The sequence below is a fragment of the Ambystoma mexicanum genome, chromosome 2p (genome assembly GCF_040938575.1).
Source record: "Ambystoma mexicanum isolate Mex_15411 chromosome 2p, UKY_AmexF1_1, whole genome shotgun sequence".
NCBI lineage: Eukaryota > Metazoa > Chordata > Amphibia > Caudata > Ambystomatidae > Ambystoma > Ambystoma mexicanum.
Genome location: NC_090923.1, coordinates 601,181,881 through 601,205,389, shown reverse-complemented (window position 1 = coordinate 601,205,389; position 23,509 = coordinate 601,181,881). Strand labels below are relative to the sequence as shown.

Here is a 23,509-nt window from a genome sequence, read left to right as displayed (position 1 = left end):
TCCGAAGACCTCTAGTGGTTCTTATGACCCCTTGCTCCCTTGGTGCTGAAACCAGATAACCTTGAACAGTTAAGACTGATTGATTTACCAACTACCCTCCTGTCAGTATCCAGAGTGCATTCCTTTCCTTCGTGAAACTATCTGTCCTCTGTGTTCCTATACAATATGGGGTGTATTTTGAAGTGTGCTCGAGTTATCGGTTATAATGATAATAAAGTAGATATGTTTATAGAGCCATCATTGGGTAATAAGTGTATTTTTGAGGTGTTGCAACTAACCAACGATCCACGACCTTGCAGAGATAAACTGCCGTTCCATCCACGTTACCGAAATTGGAGAAGGAGGTTTATAATTTACTTGTGTTTCCAAACTGTTCAGATCCCTTCAGGTGTACTAGGTGTACTAGAGGTGTGATGCTGATTGATGGTTTAGAAACCGATATTCATTCCAGGACCACTGGTGCCCCGGAAGTTGATTCGTCACTGGCCATGCCCCCTAACGAGAGCCCCACCTTGCCAGTGGGGGTGGGGGGTGCGGTGAAAGCAGGGGAGCTGGGAGGCACTGGCATGATTACCTTTGGTGTACCCAGCCCTTCTGGGCTGGGTGCGCCAAAGGTATGACATGAGTGTGCCCCAGCTCTCACACGCAGCAGCAGCCCTTTCATTCAAGGCACTGTGTGGTTAAAAACCACAGGCTCCTTGTGATGCGGGAAATTAATGGGAGGTACAGGGCCTCCCTGTCCTTGTCCTACACTCCCTTATCATGTGTGCACTGTGTTCCTTTCTGCACACGAGTCCAGTTGGGACCCCTGGCAGTGCAACTCTTCCTCTTTTTGGTTGTAGTGAACAAAGACCCTTGGGATACCCTTATAGTACCCTTAGGTGGGTATACAACTCTATACCCCTAGTGTATGTTTCTGGGCCCCTTTGTGTTGCCCACAGAGCAGGGTATGAGCTGGTGGCAGCCTCATACTGATGTGACAGGAGCTCTGAGTATCCTCCATTTTGGGATACCCAGGCCCTGCCACAGTGGATTCCTGATAGAAGGCAAGATGGCCCCTGCGGCCTCGTGGTTTCTATTGCCTGTTACCTTGTTTTCCGAAGGTCCTGGGAAGCCCTGACTCTGTCCCTTCCCCTGACTGGCTGTTGGGTGGAAGAACCATATATGGTACTATGGGGAAGTCTAGGCCAGACTGGCTGGAGCCTTCCCACTGACTGTATGTTGCGGGTACACCCTTGGTGTGGGACCTGTGTGAATAGAGAGTGTGACCAATAGGCATTCTATGTTATGGGTGTCTGGTTTCTGTGTGTGTGACACAATGAATGAGACAGCTCTGCCTGAAACTGACATGAATGCAGTGTAGTGTGCTGAAAGGCTGGGTGCTTGCCCTATTCCACATTCCCTGTTATGGGTGCATGGGTGGAAGTGAATGGCCTGAATAGATGTGAGCCTGATTGGCTGCCTGCCTGCATGAATGCTCTTCTGCGTGATTGGTAGACTGATCCTGGCTCATCCAGAGTGAATGAGGAACAGGTGTGTGTATCTGGGGACCTCTCACTTACCAATTTGTTCAGAAGCTGAAGTCGAAACTTGAAGCTCATCCTTGAAGCCCAACTGGAGGAGACGATTGCTGCTGCATTCCTTCGACCTAATCCAAGAGCTGTAGAGTCTGCCGAGGACTGATCCAAGAGAGGACCTGGCTAGGAGACCTCTCCCAGAGCTACGAGGGACCATCGTGCAAAAACTGCTGTTCTTCATCGAGGCCCCCTGGAAGCCAGTTCTGTGAGTCTGACGCCTGGAGAAGTGGTCCGACGAGAATCCTGAAGAGAGTGCCTGGAATCAAGGCCATCAAAGTCCATTGGTGTCGACCGGGGTTCGGAAGATTTACGTGATGGCTGGAAGCAAGTCGAATCGTGTTGCCCAGATGTGGGGACACCTTGCTGCAGTGCTGCTCGATGCCAGGCACCGAAATGCTCTGCATTGCCTAAGAACATTTGAACTAGGGCTCCCTTGACATCACTGTCGACCCCTTTGTCCCGCCAGAGAAAGTCGAGGTTGCCAGTTACCGAGTAAAGTCCACCTGTGGGTTTCCCGCCACCAGAAGCCGCCAAAAACATCCAGAGGACACTGATGGAGTGAAGATCCAAGGTCCAGCCTGTGATTGAGTACCGATCGCCGAAGCCATCCCGACATATATGCTGCGGCTGCAGCACTGACAGGCCAGAGGACCGCTGAAGAAACTCCAGGCATCCGACGCCCACTGCCAGGCTTGCATCCATCGCCGCCAAAAATTTTCCAAGACCACTGAGTCTTATTTGCGGCACTGAACACTTTGCATTGAGGTTAACTGCACACCTCTTCTTCCCAGGACTTCCACCATTGATACTATCGATCATCGAAGAGCACAGTCTAACGGCCTCATCATGAGTTGGGTATTACCGCCGGCGGTATTAGCCCTACCGCCAAACCCCCTGGCGCTATTAGCGCCGGATCACGGGTTTGGCAGAGCGGTTAGTGCCCATTCCCCATTGGGCCTATTCCGGAATTCCTCATTCCCCATTGCGCCCAATGGGGAAATTTCGCGCTATTACAGTCGGCGGATTTCCCGCCGGCGGTAATAGCGCCGAAAATCGGCAAATTTGCTGCAGATTTCCCCCCAACTCGGAGCTGGGGGGAAATCCGCCAAGGCAATGATCTGGCGGTCCTTTAAATGCAGCGGTAATTGCGCTACCGCCACATTTAAGGGTTACCGCCAGACTCGTGATGAGGCCCTAGGTGTATTACCACATAGAACTGTGTAGATGTTTCATTATAGAAAAACCAATTGAATTGTGTATATATCTCTGAACCTTATTTTTATATAATGAACTGTGTTAGCACATAACATTGTGTGTGGACATTCCTTTGTGGGGGCTTGGGGACTCACTCTACTGAAGAACCTCCTGAGAGCTGAAGCCTTGGTTGCTCATCCATAGCTACCATATAGAGAACCTTGGCTGGGGTGCTCGGTGCCTCTACCCTGCCATATAGAGGGCAGAAGTACAGATAGTCCCTTCCTTGAATGAAAAAGGCTCCCTGCTGCATGGTGACTTCGAAACAGGAGTAAGGCTGGAGGGCCCAGTCTCTCCTTTTTTCCTAAGAGTCCTGAGGCGCCATGAAGCTTCGTTTAAAAGGCTTCATGCTGCATGATGACTCTTTACTCAGAAAAACAATAGGAGAAACTGGGCCCTCCAGTCCTCCTCCTGTTTCGGAGTTCAGAGTCATCTGGCAGCTGTGTAGCCAAAGCCACGGTTGCACTGGCTGTCTGCAGATGTCAGTACTTCCGTCGGGCTGACACCTGATGGCAGTCCATGTAACTGTTCAGCAGGGGCACCAAGTAAGCGGGTGATGCTGGTACCCCCCCGTGAAAAACTATTTTCGTGAAAATTCCTATACTTATAATGAAACCGTTTTTTTTTTTTAGCCGTCCCCCTCCCCAGCTCCCGGGGTTCCACCTGGGAAAACCAAATGTCAACGCTCCTACTGTGCAACGCTTCAGCTACACGGCTGCCCGAGGTGTAGGCACAGCTATGGCTAGTCGGGATTGGGCCCCGGCTCGGGAGCCCTTTCTAGAAACTGCTGGGGCTTGTCACTGGCCAAATTAAAGCCCTGGCCAAAGCAAATGTACAATGAAAACAAAAACCTGGTTTCATACAAACAAGTGTAGGGCTCCCCTTCTTAGATCATCTTACCATAACCCCTAACCTCAAGCCCCCAAACCACTTGGGACCTTATCAATGCCTTAAGGCAGCCTCCACACCCTGGGCTGTCCTTAAGCTGGCAATGCCCGAACAGGTCATTCTAAAGAGACAGTGTCTCTCCCGAAGCCTTAAGAGAGTGGCAGGTCATTGAGCCTATTCTGACAAAAAGCCAAGCCAATAGTAACTGAGAGCACTGAAGTGCAATGGTCAATACTTCCTGTTAAGTCATTCTCAATAGGACGGGAAGGAAGGTAGGAAGGAAGGAAGGAAGGAAGGAAGGTAGGAAGGAAGGAAGGAAGGAAGGAAGGAAGGGATAAAGGGGAAAAGAAAGGATAGAAAGAAGAAAAAGAAAGACAAAGGAGGCGCTAAAGAAAGAAAAAGTAAGAAAGAAGTGGGGGAGGAAAGACATAATGAAAGGGAGAATTTACGAAAAAAGTAAGAAAGAGGGGAACAAAGAAAGTCACAATATGACTGTTTGAGATAACTAAAGAGAAAGAAAGGAGAGAAACGAAGAAAGAAAGAAAGGAGACAAAAAAGGAGGAGCGAAAGAAAGAAAAAGTAAGAAAGAAGGGAAGGAGGAGAGAAATAATGAAAGAAAGGGAGAACATAAGAAAAAAGTAAGAAAGAAGGGGAGGAAGAAAGTCACAATGTGACAGAAAGAAAGAAAGAAAGAAAGAAAGAAAGAAAGAAAGAAAGAAAGAAAGAAAGAAAGAAAGAAAGAAAGAAAGAAAGAGAGAAAGAAAGAAAGAAGAGAAATAAACAAAATAGGAAACAAAGAAAAAAGAACCAACGAGAAAGAACGCAGAGGCAAAGAACCAAAATGGTTAGCTTGAACGAAGGCGCCCCCCTCCTCTCGCTGCGGGCCTCTCCTCAACGTTGTTACAGTACAAGCTCCGTGGGTGTACAGTTTTCAGGAAGAGGAGTCCGCATTTTCTTCAGCCTCGTCTCCTCGCCCCTCCTCCTGCCTCCAATTGTTCGCCCCAGTTCTCGGAGAACAAGGAGCCCATTATTCGGAACGGCAATAAACGCTCGGGCTTTGCCAGAAGCATGCCTGGCTTGGATGGGGTTCAACGAGGACCTCCCTTGGGTGCACAGCGGTGATTCAACAAGAGCCAGCCAGGGCCCCAGCCCCGCCCCTCTCCTCTCACGGACTGTCAGCCCCGTGCTCCCCCGTCCACCCCCTGCTGAGGGGCTGCAGCATGCCGCTTGTTTCCCTTCTAAATGGCTTGCTCTGATCGGGCCTGCGCATATCCCTTTCCGTCCATCGCTTGTGCAGGCGCGGGTAGGGCTCCCTTCGGTAGGTCTTGGGTCACATGAGCAGAACCGCCTACACTTACCATAGAGCAGAGGCAGGTACGGGAGAAATAGCTGGGCCATGAATACGAGCAAACATAGAGCTCGGCCCTTTCCTAGGTGGAAACGGTGCATTTTAAAGCACGTTTTACAGAAGGAATTTAAAAAGAACCGAAAGGATTTATAGGTTGAACTCAGCATATAAAATATGAGAAACAGTCACCTAGCCTGCCGTGCTAACTTGCAGCTTTCTGCTTAGGGGGCTGTCACTCAACGATAAAGAATTCCACATTGTAGCTGGACCCCTTGCACTGTTTAAAGTCACTGCTACAGCAACAGTGCAGTGCATGCCTGTGGCTTCAAAGCCAATTGCGCATTTTCGCCTGCAGGACTGACGAGGCGTGCAGTCTCCTTTGGGACAGACAGGCGTCAGCTGACCAGTGTAAACATCTGAAAGGGGGCAGAGTATGCTTCCTGCCCCTGTTGCTATAGAAATAAGGGGGCAATTGCCCTCTCCCTCCTGTACTCGCCCCTATGTCCAGGGGAATAAAGCTTTGTGGGACCTTCTGCTGCAACCTCATTGGTGCACAGAGCAGGACGTATTTACCTTGATGCTGCTGAGTAGTGACGGTGCAAGAGCTAGAATGACAACTGCAAGAGGTCAGTGGATTAAACAGGCAGCCAAGGAACGACGAACAAATACCAAAGGAAAATGGAGGAGGCACCACAATAACCCGGGCTGTGTCCTCCTCCTGTCCTCCCCCTTCCCCCTCGGGACGAAGGGGAGGCGCCTGCAGAAAGCACGGCAGAAATCAGGAAAGCCCACGAAGGGCTACAAAAGAAAGGGGCAGAGCTACCCCTCTATAGCGGGCGGGCTCCTTAGCGCAGGCAGCTTTCATCCAGCCTTGGCAGAAGGACGCCCGCCCGCAAGGATCACAGAGGATTTCGTTTTGGATTTTGTTTCGTTTGAAGAGGAGTTCGGCGCTCCAGGATGGGTTGCAGAAGACTCCGGCGCTGAATCCAGGAAAGCAGGAAGAAGAGGACCGGCAGCGGACACAGAGGGCTCGCCGTTGCGGTCAGGACAGGTCCGGCACGGAGAAGCAGAACGAGCAGGAGGAAGCAGGCCAGGAGCAGGAAGGAGCTGTGCGGCAACATCGTAGGAGGAGCGGCCACTCGGGTAGGCGCCGGCGGCTGCAGGGGAGGAGCAGGACACGCGGCAAAGGAAAGCGGAAGAAAAAGACACCAACAGGTAAGGCGGCCGCACCTGCAACGGGGCAAGGCTATCGAGGGGGGCAGGCAGCACGTGACCTGGGCCGGGTAAAGAGTGAAATAGCTCGGCAGCGGTTGCCGAACGGACAACATTTATCACAAAAAGTAGAGGGGCAGCTGGAGTGCTCCTCTACAACCCCGGCCAACACAGGCGAAACATTCCTTTGCACCGAGACAGCGTGAAGGGCACAGCGAGGGGCACAGTGAACAATAGTTGATTCCGGGCGGCCACCCCATTCACCCGCATCCAGCCCGCTCGCACAGTACAGTAAGCAGGCAAAAAGGCAGAGGATGGTCGAGTCTCATAAGGGAGCAGGGCGAGAGCAAGGGGGCCGGTCAAGGAGGGTAATTGTACGGCCAACAGAGGAAGCGGGACAGAAGGAGCTCAAATCTCTGTTTTGAGTTAAAGTACAGCAGGCAAGCATGGATTTGGAAGTTTTTATGAAGATGGCCAGGCTGGCAGCGGCCAAGCACAGGCCAAACTGGATAGAACCTTGATTTCTCAACCCAGGGAGGAGCAGGCAGGGCCCAGTAGGAGGCCTGACTCCCCCCTAATGTTCCCTGACAATGAGGAACCACGGGAACAGGAGGGGGAGGAAGGAGAAGAGGAATAGGTCGAGGAAGAAGAGCAAACAACAAAGAAGAGGAAAAGGACCATGACACAGAAAGCCAAGGTGAACAAGGAACAGGCTAAACACAGCAAGAAACCCAGAGCAACTGGTGGGAAAGGCAAGGGGAAGACACAGGAGGTTGTAGCCATACCGGCACCTACACCTGTGGAGGCGCCAAGGAACCAGGGTCCACACAGCACGCCTGCAGCCAGACCGGTGGCGTTGACTGAAGAGGGGCCTGCATCCTTGGAAGCAGTGAAAAGTATGATAATGCAATGTATGCAGGCATGGGTCAATGGGTAACTATTGAGTGGGAACGTGAATGGTTTTAACCAAATTGCAAGTGGGGGGGGGCAGTGGTACAGCAGAGAGGGGTGGCTCCAGGCAGGTAATCCACAAAGCACTGGGGTGTCTGGGGGGTAAGCCCATGGGCAGGTAACTTTCCACAGGGACAGCAGGCCACCACAGTGGCCAACGCAAACCCCATGACCAATAATGCAATGACCCAAGAGGGGGCGCCACTGACAGGGGCAGCTCAACCCCCAGTATGGTGGGGGGTAAGGGCGAACAGGGCCAGGAACACCCAAGCAACAGTGGCAGTGGTGGGCAAGAGGGTATGTGGGGGCCCAATATGACAAGGTATGGGAGACCAATGCCAGGTTTTGCCCCGGTCAGGGTGTCGGTAAGCTCTTCAGCATGGCACATACCAGGGGCTATCAAGGAAAGGGTATGGAGAAAGGAATGTATTGAAATTCTGGCTTTTGTGGGGAGGAACCTCTGGGAGAAGGTATAAAGGAACTATGTGAAAAAGAGAAAGAAAAGAGGGACAGGGAGAAACCCAAGGTAGAGGCATCCATACATAACTGGTTGAAGGCTTTCAAAGTATACATGTCAATAATGTTAGAAACATATCCGCAGGATGCATTGGCAATGATTGCTTATGAACAATATATATACAAATTGTATTTAAGCTATGGGGGAAGGATGGTTGAACTATGATCGGGGTTTCAGGTTGAAAATGCAGGTGTGGCCAGCACTGTCTTGGGTTGAGATGGATGTTGGGGGTTTCATGGACAAAATGGTTCCCTCAGAGGAAGGGGGAGAGAAAGCCCAAGGTAAGAAGCCCCAGATTTGGAGGGGCAGGGGAGGATATACCCAGCGGGGGAGGGCGTCCTTTCGCAGGTACTCATCCTGGAACAGCAGAGCCAGCTACCAGGGGGAGCAAGCAGATTGCTGGAGGGTAAATGCGGAAGGGAGTTGCCCCTTTGGGAAAATCTGCTGCTTCAGGCACCCTCGGGGCAGAGGTACCAAGGATCACAGCTCCTTAGCAAGTGAGGGGAGGCGTAGGAGCAGCCCCAAAGCGAAGGATAAGGTCAAGAGGGAATGAGGTGAAATGCAACATGTTACAGGCAGTACGCCCTCAGATGTGTAAAAACGTGATAAAAAATTGTCTACCAACACCAGTCAAACTACAAGCCATGACTCACATGTTAAATATTTATCACAACACTGGTGATGCTAAATTACTGTGGCAAGGTTTTAGGTGGGGTTTCAAAATCCCATGCATGGAGGTTAAGAAGGGCAAGGAGGCGCTTAATTTACGCTCAGCACTTGGGATGCCAGAGGTGGTGGCACTCAAAGTAAAGAAAGAGGTTAAGTTGGGTAGAGTGGCCGGTCCATTCAAGTGTCCGCCAATGGCCAATCTGGTAGTGTCTCTGCTGGGTTTGGCCCCAAAGAAGGAGGAAGGTCAGTACCGACTAATCCATCACCTCTCTTTTCCAGAGGGGGAGTCAGTTAATGATGGCATAGCCGAGGAGCTGAGCCGAGTACATTATTCAGCTTTTGAAGATGCAGTGGAGGTGGTGATGGTGGCAGGAAGGGGAGCCTGATGGGGAAGGCCGACATAGAGTAGGCATTCCGGTTGTTGCCCATTCACAAAGAAAGTCAACATTTGTTCGGGTTCAAAGTGCAGGACCAATACTACTATGACAAATGTTTGCCTGTGGAGTGCGCCATTTCCTGTGCCTATTTTGAAGCATTCAGCACATTCTTGGAATTCGAGGTCAAGCAGGAGTGTCAAGAGGAGGCTGTGGTTCATTACCTAGATGATTTTCTGTTCATTGGCAAACAAGGAACTAGGGAGTGCGGGGCCCTTGTGAGCACTTTTCAGGGGCTGATGAGCTGGATGGGGGTCCCACTAGCCAAGGGGAAAACAGTAGGTCCAGTGACCTGCCTGACTTTCCTAGGGATTGAGATTGACATGGTTAAAGGGGAGTGCAGGCTCCCGCAAGACAAGGTTACACAATTGAGGGGGACCATCAAGGGTCTGAGGGGTAAGAGCAAGGCAACCCTGAAGGAACTCCAGTCGCTGGCAGGTTACCTCAATTTTGCGGGGAAAGTCATCCCAGTGGGCAAAGTGTTCGCAAGGAGCATCGAACTCAAAACTGTGGGGTTGCAGGCCAACATGTCAGGCTGGGAGCGAAGTACGGGAGGACCTGGCAATGTGGGATGATTTCTTAGACAAATTCAACGGGATACTACTGTGGAGAGAGGAATGGAGTAGCAGTGACACGCTCAAACTGTTTACGGATTCCTCCGGGGCTCTGGGGTTTGGGGCAATCCTGGGCACCAGGTGGTGTGGCACGGCATGGCCGGGTGAGTGGCACCAGCAGGGCGTCACCAGGGACATCACGTTACTTGAACGCTTCCCCATAGTGGTGGCATTTAAACTGTGGGGAGAGCATCTGAAGGACAGGAAAGTGTTGCTCTGGTCTGACAACCTGACAGTGGTCCAGATTATAAATCAAGGCACTACCAGCAACCCACAGGTGTTGAGGTTACTGAGGGAGCTCTACAAAAGCATGTTGATGCTCAACATCGAGGTTGTGAGCACGACACATACCTGGGGTCAAAAACACGGCTGCTGATGCTCCCTCTCGTTTACAGTGGGAAAGATTCTGAGGGAGTTGTCCCGGAGCAGACAAGTTGATGGTCCCGTTCGAAACTCAGTGTGGGACATGATTGGGGCGATCTGAGTTCCCTGGTTCAATCGGCCCTAGCACCGGGCACGGCAAGTAGATACAAAGCATGCTGGGAATGATTCTTGGTGTTCCAGAAAGAAGTATTGGGGGAGGATCAGAGGGAACTGCCGGTAAGGGCTTTTGTGGGCTGGGGCTGGCACAGGGGGAAAACCAGGTCTTGGATGGCCTACCACTTGGCTGCGATCACCCATTATTTTAAACTGGAAGGTAAAAGTGACCCCACCAAGGAACACTACATTATAATGGCCATGAAGGGCTGGGCCAAGCAGGGCGGGCCAAGGACAGATGAGAGAAGGCCCATAGACATAGTCAAGCTGCACAAACTAGTTCGATGCCTGGAGGAAGTTTGCCGGGATGGATTTGAAGTGGCATTGTTCACAGCGGCGTTCACATTAGCTTTCTTTGGGGCATTCAGGGTGAGCGAATTGGTGCCAGAGAACAAAGGGGCTTAGGGGACAGGCTTCTTGCAGGTGGGCGATGTACACTGCTCAGAGGGGCGGTTGACCCTGTTGTTAAGGAGATCAAAGACAGATCAGGATGGGAAAGGGTGCACAGTGGCGCTCTAACCCATTGCAGGGAGCTCAGTCTGTCCAGTCAGGGCCGTGTCGGGCTTTCTAGGGTGGAGGCCATCCTCGGGGGTGGGGCTCCAATGCTCATTCACCAGGATGGGTCCGCACTTAGCCGCTTCCAGTTTAGAAGGGTTATGGAACTAGCATTGGAAAGAATAGGGGAGACAAGTAGAGTGTTTGGGGCACATTCATTCAGGATAGGGGCGGCCACGTCAGCCGCAGCCATAGGCCTAGGGCCAGGGAAATCAAGCAGATTGGGAGATGGAAGTCGGGGTGTTTTAAGAGATACATCAGACCGGAAAAACTGTAAAGTTGACATGCTGCCTTCTCATCCCATTAGCACCAACACAGAGGAGAAAGCGAGCGGTCAGGGTGATAGGACACTCATTTGTGTCTAGGGCAGGGGCAAGCTGGACAGCAGAATAGGATGGAGTGGCACGGGGTGCCAGGAATGAAATGGGCACACCTTCAGGGGCAGGTGCGCAAATTGCTGGGGAAACAGCAGAAGCCGGATGTATTGGTTAGACACCTGGGGGGTAATGATTTGACAAGCCTGGGGAGGGTGGCTTTAATGCAGGAAATTATGTTCTCATTACAGGAGCTGGCGGGACAACTAGGAGAAACGGAAATCATCTGGTCAGAGATAATACCAAGACCAGAGTGGAGAGGCGCGGACAATCACGCAGCCGTGGAAAGATCCAGGCGGAAGTTGAATTGCGCAATGGCCAAATTCTGCAGGGGCAGAGGATTTGGGCAGATCAGACACGGCCTGATCAACTTGAAGTCACCAGAGTATTATCTCAAGGATCAGGTACACTTGTCACTAATGGGGATGGATCTTTTCTACTGGAATCTATGCACCAAAATCCTGGAAATGTGAGAGGGGAAAAGGGAGAGCCACGGTGGGCGGTAACCCACCTGTGGCGTGGCGGTGTTTGGGCGACCAAACACAAGAGACAGACTCTGGATGAGCCAGGAGAAAGCCGGAAGGGTCTTCGCTCTTCTCGGACCAGCGCCCCTTGGGAGCCTAAGTGGCAGGGGCATCTGGGGGAACAAAAAGGGCTCAGCTTCCCCCAAGGAAACCACACTCTCCCCACCCAGGAACACCTGCATGGGCAGGTGAGGCTCAGGTGTAAAGGGTTTGGAGAGTTGGGCCTTCACTGGACTTTGCGAAAGAAAGGGGGAAGCAGATGGTTTGACACGGAGCAGTCGCCGCATCTTCAGAGTCATTTCCACTAATGTGTGCAGTGTGGTTTTATGATGTTGTGGAAAATAAATCTGCAGCCTTTTTATGCCAAAAAACAAAAACGAGACTCATTCTACACATTTCTGGGGGGTTGGAAGTGGAATGAGCAGTTTCTATGTAACGGGTCCAAATGGACGGATTCATGGGTTATTGACATATACCCCTCTTGCGCCTTGCCCACCTCGAGGACAAACAGCCAGGGCTGCACAGGACCTCCCAGCAAGGTATTATCTTTTTAACCCATCAACAGCAGACCCTTTACAAGGGGGACTGATTAGTGATGCAAACAGGTACCTGGAAGTGACTATTGCTGTGACACTGTTTGGGACACAAGGTTTTAATTAGCTTTTTTATTGTGATTGTTGGGTGATTAGAAATTATGGAGGTAGAAGAGAAGCTCCAAGCTGTGTGAAGCAATGTCTTTGCCATGCATTTTATTCCACGTTGTACAAGTAGGTGATTTGTTTTGGTAGGTTCTCATTCATTTTCATTCTGGAACTTGGACTCTTCTGTTCAGGATGGGGAAAATAAGACTAGAGTCGTAGGCGGTCATTTTAAAGTGCCGCAGAGGGAAAAATGTGCCAGCAGGGGCATTTACCGCCACTTTTTATGGCCCACATGATTTTTGTGTGATTTGACAGGTGAAGTTGGAGAACAGAGTGGACTCAAAACCTTCACCTGCTCTTCAAGGTCTGCCTGCAAAACCTGGTTGGTTTGTTCGCCAGCAGGTGTTTTTTATGCTGGTGGGAAACCAATGGATCCCAATGGAATCTGCTTGATTTTACACCGGGTAAAAGCTGGCAAACTCCAGCGCAATCCATTGTAGAAAAGTGAAGAGCAAAGCCGATTTCGCCTTTTACTTTCCCACCACGTGGTGGAAACAATTAAAATTGCACAGAGGCCTTTTGCATAAAAGTGCAAACTGAAGTGGTCCCTGCTGTGCAATTTATGATTAAAAACAAAAGGACCCCCATACTCCTTTTGATTACCATGACATATGATATAATATGGCATTTATAACGCGTCTGTACACAAGTGTTTCTAGGCACCGTGTTTTTGCATTGATATATATATTATCTGGTTGGCTAATCATGTGACTTATTCACTTATAAAATCATCTGTATAAAATGGAGTATTATTTTAGGTTTTCAAAATCAAACATGAACTCATAGTTGTACCAAATGGAGCTGTGAAGCTACTTTTCCCAAGTAGCTACGTTTCAGACTAGGGTGAAATTCCTCCTTCGAGAACCAACCAAGGTGTCTTATCCTTGCAAAATCATTTAACGTCACGGTGCCTTACCTGCCAGAATTAGGTGCCCCTAGAAGTGGTTCAGTGCACAGAGTACACTATTTCAGAACGCCTCACTGCAGTTGCTGTTGCACCATCGCTCTCTCTCCTGCATACTAGCACTCCATCCCATACTCAACTCAATTAAAAAATGTGTTCTGAAAATGTCCTAACAAAATAAAATGTTGCAATTTTTAAGCCATAAAATGTCCCATTCTATACTCTAGGATTCTGGGAGAGGGGTGTCTTTCACAACAAGATGCTGGCACCCCAAGCCTCTCCTCAGCGGCCTGCCGAGAGTAGCCACCATGTCCGGGGAGAAATGTTTGGACCAGGCTGAAGCTGAGATGAAATAAGGGCTGGGGGCCTCATCGCTTAGCCCTCTCAAGGGAGAAGAGGCATTGTCCTCGATTCACCCCGACCATGCTAAGGAGACATGCGTGGGGGTGATTGGGAGTGGTGGTTAATCAAATGGTGTCAAGGTGTAGAGGATGGAAGGTGACTGGGGGGACGAAAGGCGAAGGGGGAGTGGATGGAATAGAAAGATGAGAGCAGAAGGGAAGGGCAGGTCAGCAGATTTAATGTTTCTACGCTCCTTGTTTGTCTTTTGCTTTGGGTTTGTACTGTTGTATAGCTCTTTTCATGTATATTTGTTGCATGAAGGGTGCATATCTTGAATTCTTTGGGCATGAATGATTAGGACTTTTCTCTCATAGTCATACTGAGTGTACAGTTGTCACTGTTCTTGTTGGGCAATAGCTTTTCTTACAGTGAACTGGAGAGTGGATGGATAGTGAAGGGAGTAGTGGGTGGAAGGTGGGAGGGATTAGGGGACTGATGGAAGATGAAGAGAGTAGTGAATAGAAGGTAAAAGAAAAGGTTTTATGGAAGGAGAAGAGGGAGCAGGTTTTGCAAGGGGTACAGGAGAGCATGTGGAGGCGCTGCCATGCCTCGTGGGCCATGGCGGGGGGCTCTGATGTCACTACTGCAAGGAGGGTGAGTGTGACATTCCTTACATGCATCCAGTGGGGGGCCGTGACGTATAAAGGGGTGAGAGCCCCTTCGTCACTCTCTTTCCCGCCACCACCCGCACCTCAAATGAAGATAGCGAGCAGCTAGCTTTGATGGCTATGTTTCTGGATAAAACCAAGGAGAAAGGCATGCATTGGATCATGACATGTTGGATGGGGGCACAGAAGCTGTAGAAGTGCCTGAACAGCGGCCACCAGCAAGAGCGCCAGGTGCAAGAGCACTAGGTGCTAGAGTGAGGAAGCCTAAGGTGCCCCAAGAAGCGCCAGGCACCAGCGCCGAGCCACCAGCAAAGAAACTGAGAAAGTTTGGGGGAGCAGCAGCAATATGAAAAGAGCAGTTGGCCGGCCCACCGGTCGAGGGTTTGGCATCTTTGCCTGCTGTCATAGCACTGCTAGGCGACCATCCAGTCGTGTCACCAGTTAATGGGTCGGCACAGTCAACACCTGTGCCTGTCGTTGGAACACCAGTCGGTGAGTCTCCTGTCGCTGATATTGTACAAAATGTGACGCCCAGTTTGCCTCAGGGGATGTCATTTTTGCCAGAAGGCAATGTTTGGTTGGAATGTCCCAAATTCTTTTGGTGGTCCCCAGGGGGTCTCTTTCACACCCCCAAGCCAAAGTTCAATGTTTTGTCCATGTTCAATTGGGGCAGTTTGTCTATGGACTTAAGGAATACCCTGAGCCAGCCACCGGGGCAGGTGATTGGAATGGTAGTGTACAGCCGGTATCTGGGTCTAGTGTTCCTCCTTTAACTGGGGTGTCACAGGTTGGAGCATCGACGGTAGAGGGACCCTTTGTCCCTTCCCTGCCACTGCGCCCATGGTCATTTCCTTCCTGGCTGTGCCAACAGTGAGCGGTGGGGCCGCCGCCTCTCCTGTGCAGGTGTGGATGGGTAAAGCTGGGGAAGCAGCAGCCTCAATGCAGTTGCAAGTTCAGGGGGTAGCATCAATAACGGCAAGAGCATCAGGTAGTATTTTCCCCATGTTATACCCAGCTGGTAGCTTATATTGGCATCTGGCCAGCAACGTTAAAAGGAAAGCATTTAGAAAGGAGAATATTTGGACGTGTTCATTTTCATCGATGGTGGAGTGGTGGCTGAAAAGCATCAAGAAGGGAGGATACACTGTTTATGGCCAGGAAGATATATGTAGAGAAAAGTCTGTCCGATTGGATCACGGGGTTTGCCATGCACGCTGGTGTCCTGATTGAAAAGAGGCCGGAATTGGGTGAGGGGCTATTCTATTATCTCAACACCATTGTCTCAGCTCAGTGCAAGTATCATCAGGCGGCTTGGCTGAAATTCGATTCACCATTTCGTCAGATGAAGGCCAACCAGCCTGAGATGAGATGGGATCAGAGGGATGTCAGTAGCTGGTTAGATGAGATGACTCCTGCAGGAGCTCATAGCAGGGCCTCTAATTCCTATCGTGCGACAGAGCCTAAATCCTTTTGCCCCGCAAGTTGGCCTTTTGACCCTAATACTGCCTGCTGGCAGTTCAACAAGACGGCTTGCGTAAAATGGGCCACCTGTAGATTTAAGCACATCTGCTCCTTCTGTGGGGGGTCCTCCCACACTGAACTTAAGTGCTTGAAGAGGCAAAAGAACAGATAACAAAATAAGTGAAGGGGTGGGATTACAGGCATCAGAGACTGTGCCCCATCCTGTTTTTACCATAGCCAAGTCCCCTATTAATTTCCATAAGTTGGCATCTAGCTTGAGTGCTTACCCCAATGCCGCATATGCACGATTATTTCTATTATGGATTTCTTGAAGGTTTTTAGGATTTTTTTATCCTCTGTCAGTAATGGTTTGGTAGCAAAGAATCAGAATTCCTTGCACCTATACGCCGGTACAGCCTGGAAAAAGATTAGTATGGAGCATAGCCTGGGTAGAGTTGATGGTCCATTTCAGGCAACCCCGTTCACAGATTGTATCTGCTCCTCATTGGGCCCGGTACCTAAGAAAGAGGAAGGGGAGTTTAGATTGATACATAACCTGTCATGCCCGAAGGACAAATCTGTTAACGATGGTATTGACCTTAAGTTGTGTGCAATGAGATGTGCCTCACTGAATTTAGCAGTCAGCATGTTGGCAGCACTTGGAAAGGGGCCCTGATAGCGAAGCCTGACATCCAATGCACATTTCGGTTACTGACAGTTCACCCGGCAGGTTTTCGGCTTTTGGGCTTCCAATTTCAGGGGGCTCCCCAATTTGATAAATGTATGCTGATGGGATGCTCTGTGTCTTGTGCCTACTCTGAGAAGTTTAGCAGGTTTTTGGAGTGGTCATTGGTAGATACAGCAGCACCTAAGGGGGTCCTTCCTTACTTGGACAACTTCCTGTTTTTGTGTAGTCCCAGAACGGCATCTTACAAAATGGCACTGCAGCCATTTACTGAGATGGCAGCAGCTATTGGGGTTCCTATTGCAGTAGAGAAGACAGCAGGGCCCACTACATGTTTGACTTTTTGGGGAATAGGCTTTGTGACAGGTGAATCTAGGCTCCCTATGGACAAGGTGGTAGAGTTTCGGAATTCTCTGGAAACGTGCTTGGGTGTGAAGAAAGTGACCATGCAGCAGCTACAGGTGCTGTTGGGTCAGCTGAACTTTGCACGGAGAGTAATTCCCATGGGTAGACCCTTTTCTCGCAGCATAGCCAGGGCAATGTCTGGTTTGAAGGAGCAGCACCACCATACTAGATTGACTAAGGGTGTGAAGGATGTCACGAGGCTGTGGTTGCATTTTCTGGAAAGTTTTAATGGAAAGGTAATGTGGCTTACGCCGCCTGCCATGAGTGGCAAGCTGGCCTTGTTCACTGATGCGGCAGCTCAGTGGGTTTTGGGGCAGTGTTTGGGTCCCATTGGTGCATGCAGCTTTGGCCAAAGAAATGGTTGAAGTCGGGTCTAACATGGACTGTCACATTCTTGGAATGATTCCCAATAGTAGTGGCGGTTCTGATATAGGGTGACAAGCTTGTGGTAAAAAGTATTGGCCCTCATTACAACCCAGGCGTTAAGGGGTTAACGGCACCGTAAAGGTGGCGGCGCCGTTAACCCCTTAACGCCTGATTACGAGGTCCCTTTGCGGGTTGGAGATTTTAACGCCTGCTTTTTGCAGGCGTTAAAAACCAACCCGCAAAGGGACCTTGGTGCTAAGTACAGTGCCGCAATTTGCGGCACCGTACTTAGCGCCTTCCCCATTCCCATTGAGCCCTATGGGGCAAAAATGGGAATGGGGAAGGGCCATGGCGGCATGGGGAATTACCGCCCCGCCAACCTCGCAATGGGGCGGTAATTCCCCATTCCTCCATGGCGGAGTCGGTAAGTTACCGGCATGGACCATGGTGCTATTAGCACCATGGTCCAACGCCAGGGTCGTAATGAGTGCCATTGTCTTTTGGTCCGACTGTATGTCTGTGGTCGAAGTCATTAAAAGGCAAACTGCAAAGTGTGAGATGGTCGTCCGTTTGTTGAAGAGGCTGATACTAGATTGTTTGCAATATGTGATATTGTTTCGGGCTTGCCATGTGACAGGGGTCGAGAATACCGCTGCAGATGCTTTGTCACATTTTAAGTCGGCATAGTACCAGACGTGGTATACAATTCCATATGAGCAGATGGCTGTGTTCCCGGTGGACTTCTGGAGCAATCGAGTCTGCTACTCAAATCTTTAATTGCTTCTTCCGTGCACCGGAAGACAAAGAAGGCATATGAAACAGCGGTTTGGTCTTATTCTTGTTTTTTTACATTGATCACCAGTTGGGGGAGATGGGCAACTGGTGTAATGTAGCATTTTATATACAGACGTTGAGGGACCAGGGACGGTCACTGGCTTTTGCAAAGAAACAGGTGTCAGCTATTTCCTTTTTCTCCAAATTACAGGGAGGTGTAGATTTCTCAGCCCATTTCACGATAAAAAAGGCATTTCAAGGTTGGGCTAAGTTGGCCCCAGTTTCCCCAGATTCCCACAGGCCAATTACTCTGGCCCTCTTGCAGGATTTCTTGAGTTCTCCCAACAGTTTGTGAGTCACTGTATGAGACAGTGTTGTGTATAGCTGCGTACAGTCTCGCATTTTCAGTTCATTTCAGAGTGAGTAAACTGGTGGCATCCTGTAGAGCAGATCAGTTGGGGGTTTGAGGGTGAAATGGGCACACACAAATTGTGAAAACAAGGAAATAATAGGAGGCAGGGTAACCAAAAAGGAAACACACCAAACACAGGTTACAAAGGAACATACAAAGCACTTTATTTTATACTGAATACAGTTACAAAAGAACAGAACAAAATTCAGATAGCTATCGACCCTCAGTACAACACAGCGAACTCCGGCGTGGTTCGGTGTGCTCAGTGAGTGCAAATATTCATTGAAACAGTCAGGCTTTTATACATTTCTCCAGCCTGTTGTCCAGCCTTTCTTCAGGTTAACCATTCCATAAATAAGTTACTGCTCTAGGGTCCCTTGCCAGCTCAAATCTAGTTCATCTTAGGTTTATGCATTAACAAGAGGAAATGGTAATAATGTATGCTCTAGGCCTAACATTACAATGCGGGACTTAGTTTATACAATGTAGTTAAGCAGCTGTTCTCATTCAATTATAGATCAGTTTCGGTGATACAGGTAATCCATTGCACACAGGTCAGCAGAAGGACAAGGTCTCAGCTCATGACCCTAACAAGTGGCCTGCAGGCAAGTTATACATTAGCTGTACAGAGGTCATGACAATCGAGTTCTGTTCTGAATAACATAGGCTACCATTTTAGCTCACATGGTGACTTTATAGAGCAAGAAAACCTGAAATGGCGGCTTGACCCAAAATGACAGTTTACATGGTTTCTAAGGTCAGGACCTTGCAATGCGAGTTTATTCACATGTAGTTTATAAGCAGCTTGTTAGCAGCTTGGCGTAAGCCAATATACATATATTCATAGCAATAGGAGGCACGATATAATTTCTAGTTTGACAAACCCTCCTTTTGGCCTATGCCAAGTGCTAAACTACTTCTGATCTCCCTGCAAATAACTCCATGTGTCATCGTCCATACACCCTGAATAGCTGTCAGAAATATCTATCGCCATTAGATCTTTTACTAAGATCTCTTTCAGTACATACTCCTTAGAGGTTTTATCCGGGGCATACACTTTATGTCCTATTGTACCTATCGCCTGAGCGCAACATCCCCCTAGCATTGAACATATACTTGGTAGACATTGGATACAACAACAAAGAAATAGCAGAATTCCCAAAATAATCAGCAAGACTGAAAGCACTTTCCAACCCCAAGACCGCAAGAAGTCCCAGAACCAAGCGCTAAGATCCCAATTTCCCTCGGGAACATGCACTTCTGAACTAAGAATGTGCAGATTCTGTATTGCCTTAAAAATTGTCGGCGAGGAATCTGGTACGAAAACACAGCAAGCGGACCCCACTAATTTGCATACTCCACCTCGTTCTGCCAGAATGACATCTAATGCCATCCGATTTTGGAGTGCTAGAATACAATGCGCAAAATTCAAATTGTCAGGGTTGAATTAAGAGTCGGGTAACGACTCACCTGACCAAACCTAAGGAGGACTGATCGGTTTACAAAGGACTTACCTAACGAATTTTACCTTGTGTATGGTGATTTCGGCAAATCTGCCCGCCTCAAAAAAATGGACCCTCGTCAAGATGCCGTCTCAGACCACACGGCTATCGTCCAGGGAACGGATCGTGCAGCGCTGTTGAGGTGTCGCGTCTCGTTCAGTCGGGCCCGTTATGTAACACCGTCCGATCCCGGTCCGATAGCGTGCGTCAACCTTCAATAATCCGGCATCAATCTTGAGGGTCCCTATTCCGGGCGCCAACTGTGAAAACAAGGAAATAATATGAGGCAGGGTAACCAAAAAGGAAACACACAAAACACAGGTTACAAAGGAACATACAAAGCACTTTATTTTATACTGAATCCAGTTACAAAAGAACAGAACAAAATTCAGATAGCTATCGACCCTCAGTACAACACAGCGAACTCCGGCGTGGTTCGGTGTGCTCAGTGAGTGCAAATATTCATTGAAACAGTCAGGCTTTTATACATTTCTCCAGCCTGTTGTCCAGCCTTTCGTCAGGTTAACCAATCCATAAATAAGTTACTGCTCTAGGGTCCCTTGCCAGGTCAAATCTAGTTCATCTTAGGTTTATACATTAACAAGAAGAAATGGTAATAATGTATGCTCTAGGCCTAACATTACAATGCGGGACTTAGTTTATACAATGTAGTTAAGCAGGTGTTCTAATTCAATTATAGATCAGTTTCGGTGATACAGGTAATCCATTGCACACAGGTCAGCAGAAGGACAAGGTCTCAGCTCATGACCCTAACAAGTGGCCTGCAGGCAAGTTATACATTAGCTGTACAGAGGTCATGACAATCCAGTTCTGTTCTGAATAACATAGGCTACCATTTTAGCTCACATGGTGACTTTATAGAGCAAGAAAACCTAAAATGGCGACTTCACCCAAAATGACAGTTTACATGGTTTCTAAGGTCAGGACCTTGCAATGCGAGTTTATTCACATGTAGTTTATAAGCAGCTTGTTAGCAGCTTGGCGTAGGCCAATATACATATATTCATAGCAATAGGAGGCACGATATAATTTCTAGTTTGACAACATCTTTTCCCTCAACATGTGAAGTGGTATGTTCTCAAGTCCAAGATGGAGCAGCTTGATACAGGGTTGTGGGTCACGCTGTTGGCAGCGCCTGACCAGGCGTGGTGCCCGACGGTTCTTTTGGAGAGGTATTTGAATATGAGACCTGGATTGAGTCACCAGAACTTGCTAGTCCATGCAGGAGAGGATCCCTTAACCGAATTCCAGTTAACTAGGGTGATGCAGAAAGCATGCCAGGTGTTGGGCCTGTCTACTGCAGGTTTCCCTTCCCATTCCTTCTGCATAGGGGCTGCCACCAAAGCTGCGCGTGTGGGATTACCCCCGCAGGTGCTTCAGAGGAAAGGTCGGCGGACATCTGAATGTTTCCAACATTATGTTTGGCCAGGTTTAAGGACAATGGTGCAGCATTAAGGAAGCTTTGCGCTAACTCTGCAATTTTTCTTGCAGGAATGAGGCACACACCAAACGTGGCATCGGTATGCGGACATTCATTTGTATCAAGATCCGATGCAAGACTGAAGGACCCGATATGGCATGAGAAGCACGTGTATGACGATTTGCATGTTACTTGCTGGGAGCTGAGGGCCTCCGCCTGCACCAGCTTTGAAAAATGTTGTTGGACGCTTTACATGGGGGCCGTTTTCCTCACCCAGAAGTTTTAGTACTGCATATAGGGGCAATGACATGTCACTTTGGGGAAGGCATTGTGTTAGGGAATTTTTGTTGGGCGAGTTTTCATTCTTAAGGCATCACTTTGGGGATACGGTTGTAGTGTGGTCTGAGATGATCGTAAGGCAGGATTGGGGAAAGGGGGTGAACCCTGCAGCTATTAACAAGCCAGTAAAGAAGTTGAATATTGAATTGGCGATGGTCACACGTTCTCCTATGCAACAAAGCGTTAAGCATAGATTAATAAGACACTACTTCCCCTGAGTTTTTCTACTTTGATGGTGTCCATCTCTGAAAGGAAGTATTTTTTTTAAAAAACTTTCTTTATTTGACTTGACAACACACAACTGTAAGAGATGCACACAGTGAGACAGCAACATGCATTTCAACATATTGATTACAGTTTCGATGTCAGCCGGAACTTTCATATACCTGAATTAGACAATAGCCAGACAGTACTACAGTAGGGGGATTAAAGAGTCATTGCACTTTGGGTAGCGTCAGCAGGCGGAGGTGTGGGGGAGGCAGATTCAGTGCCCGAGTCAGAGTTCATAGAGGCCATGTAGTTACGGAATTTCCGTCAAATATCTCTTGGCCTCGAGTGTGGAGGGTGCATTACTCCACAAGCCACTTCAGTATCTGACTGTCATGATCTCTGCTTCCAAAAGGTCAGGGTTTTCCCAACTCCCTTGGAAGCAGATCCATAACCCAGGTTCTGAGTGCCAACCAGTCCCAATTGGGACCTTTTGGACCCAGTCCTGGCGCCAGTGGCACCAGGCTCATAAATATGCCCAGTCCCAGCGCCGGAAGCGCCGGGCTCATAATGCTTGGGTGGACTTACCTGCAGCAGACCATGCTGCTTGCTTGCCTGTCAGTTGAGCCTCTGATCCTCTTCTGTTTGGAACTACTTTTCCTGTTGGGTGGGGCAGGAGCCACTCCCTAGATTCAGAACACTGGAACTCTTCTGGAAAGCAGGAACTCTTTTCTTACCTAGGCGTGGCTGTGGAAGGAGACACCTGAGCACTACAGGAGGCTATTTAAACCACACCCGATGGATGAATCTTGCTTTGCGTTATTCTGCATCCTCTGCAGCAGAACGCTCATCGTGTCTTCTGCATCTGATCCTGGGCCTAAGGAAAAAGGCTTACCATCCTGAATCCAGTCTTCAGCAACACCTATAAAGACAAGAAAGAACAGGGTAGCATTACGGTCTTCAGTGACAGCTCTTCACTTACCTGGTCCATCGGCTGTCACCAACGCCTCGCCCTGCATTCTGGCATCTGAAAGACAAAGGCTTACCTACTCTTCGTGCGCTCCGGGAGGTCTTCACACTGCATTCCGGCATCTGAAAGACAAAAGCTTACCAACTCTTCGCACGCTCCGGAGGCCTTCGGCGCTGCATCCCGCATCTGAAAGACAAAACAAGGTGCGTTTAAAGACATTGGGGAACTTTAATACTCACGTGCCATTACTCCTTTCCACATCTAACCCAGTGGGTATTCCGGCACCCTGCAGCCGCTCCGAACTTGTACCTGCAAAATAAAAAGACAGTTAGAGCGCATCGTGAAGCAGGCAACAAGCGCTTACTTACGTGCTTCCAGGCGCTTCTATTCATCACACGGGCTCCATCTTCAACTCACTTCAGCCCGTCATCCGCCATCGCCGGAACCCTGCAAAACAAGAAACATCATTACTAAAGACTTTAAAGACATTAGAATTACTCGAAACTTACCGTTCGTGCAGTAAACGACGGACAGCAGTCCTCTGAAGTCAAGAGGCCTGCTCCCCTTATCCAGTGAAGAAACTGGTTACAGCACCCTGCCCCGAGGCAGATGGAGAGCACGGCGTTCACTTACCTAAGGTGAGAGCGTTAACCTTTGGGGTTCTACAGGAGAAGAGAAAGGGAAGAAGAGAGAGACATTCAATAACCCAGTTCCTTAATCCCATATTTTCTATCTGCAGACATCTTACCCTTCGAGTCAGACATACAGTGCACAGAGGTCCAGCCCAAAGAGCCAGCCGTGTGTTACACATCACCTTTGAAGATACGGTATACGCCCAGTCAAGACCGGCGCCTCTACGGGAATCAGGTGAGCGTTAC

General features: G+C 49.2%; 1 protein-coding gene across 1 annotated transcript in view; it reads left to right on the top strand.

Moving 5' to 3' along the window:
- LOC138567762 (uncharacterized) overlaps positions 1 to 12,499 on the top strand; it is a 111,093-nt gene extending 98,594 nt beyond the window's left edge. The window contains exons 2-3 of the mRNA XM_069646248.1: positions 5,901 to 6,282; positions 11,122 to 12,499. Of these exons, the coding sequence (XP_069502349.1) occupies positions 5,901 to 6,282; positions 11,122 to 11,762 (1,023 nt within the window). The 3' untranslated portion in view covers positions 11,763 to 12,499. The remainder of the gene's footprint in view (positions 1 to 5,900; positions 6,283 to 11,121) is intronic.
- Positions 12,500 to 23,509: the final 11,010 nt, after the last annotated feature.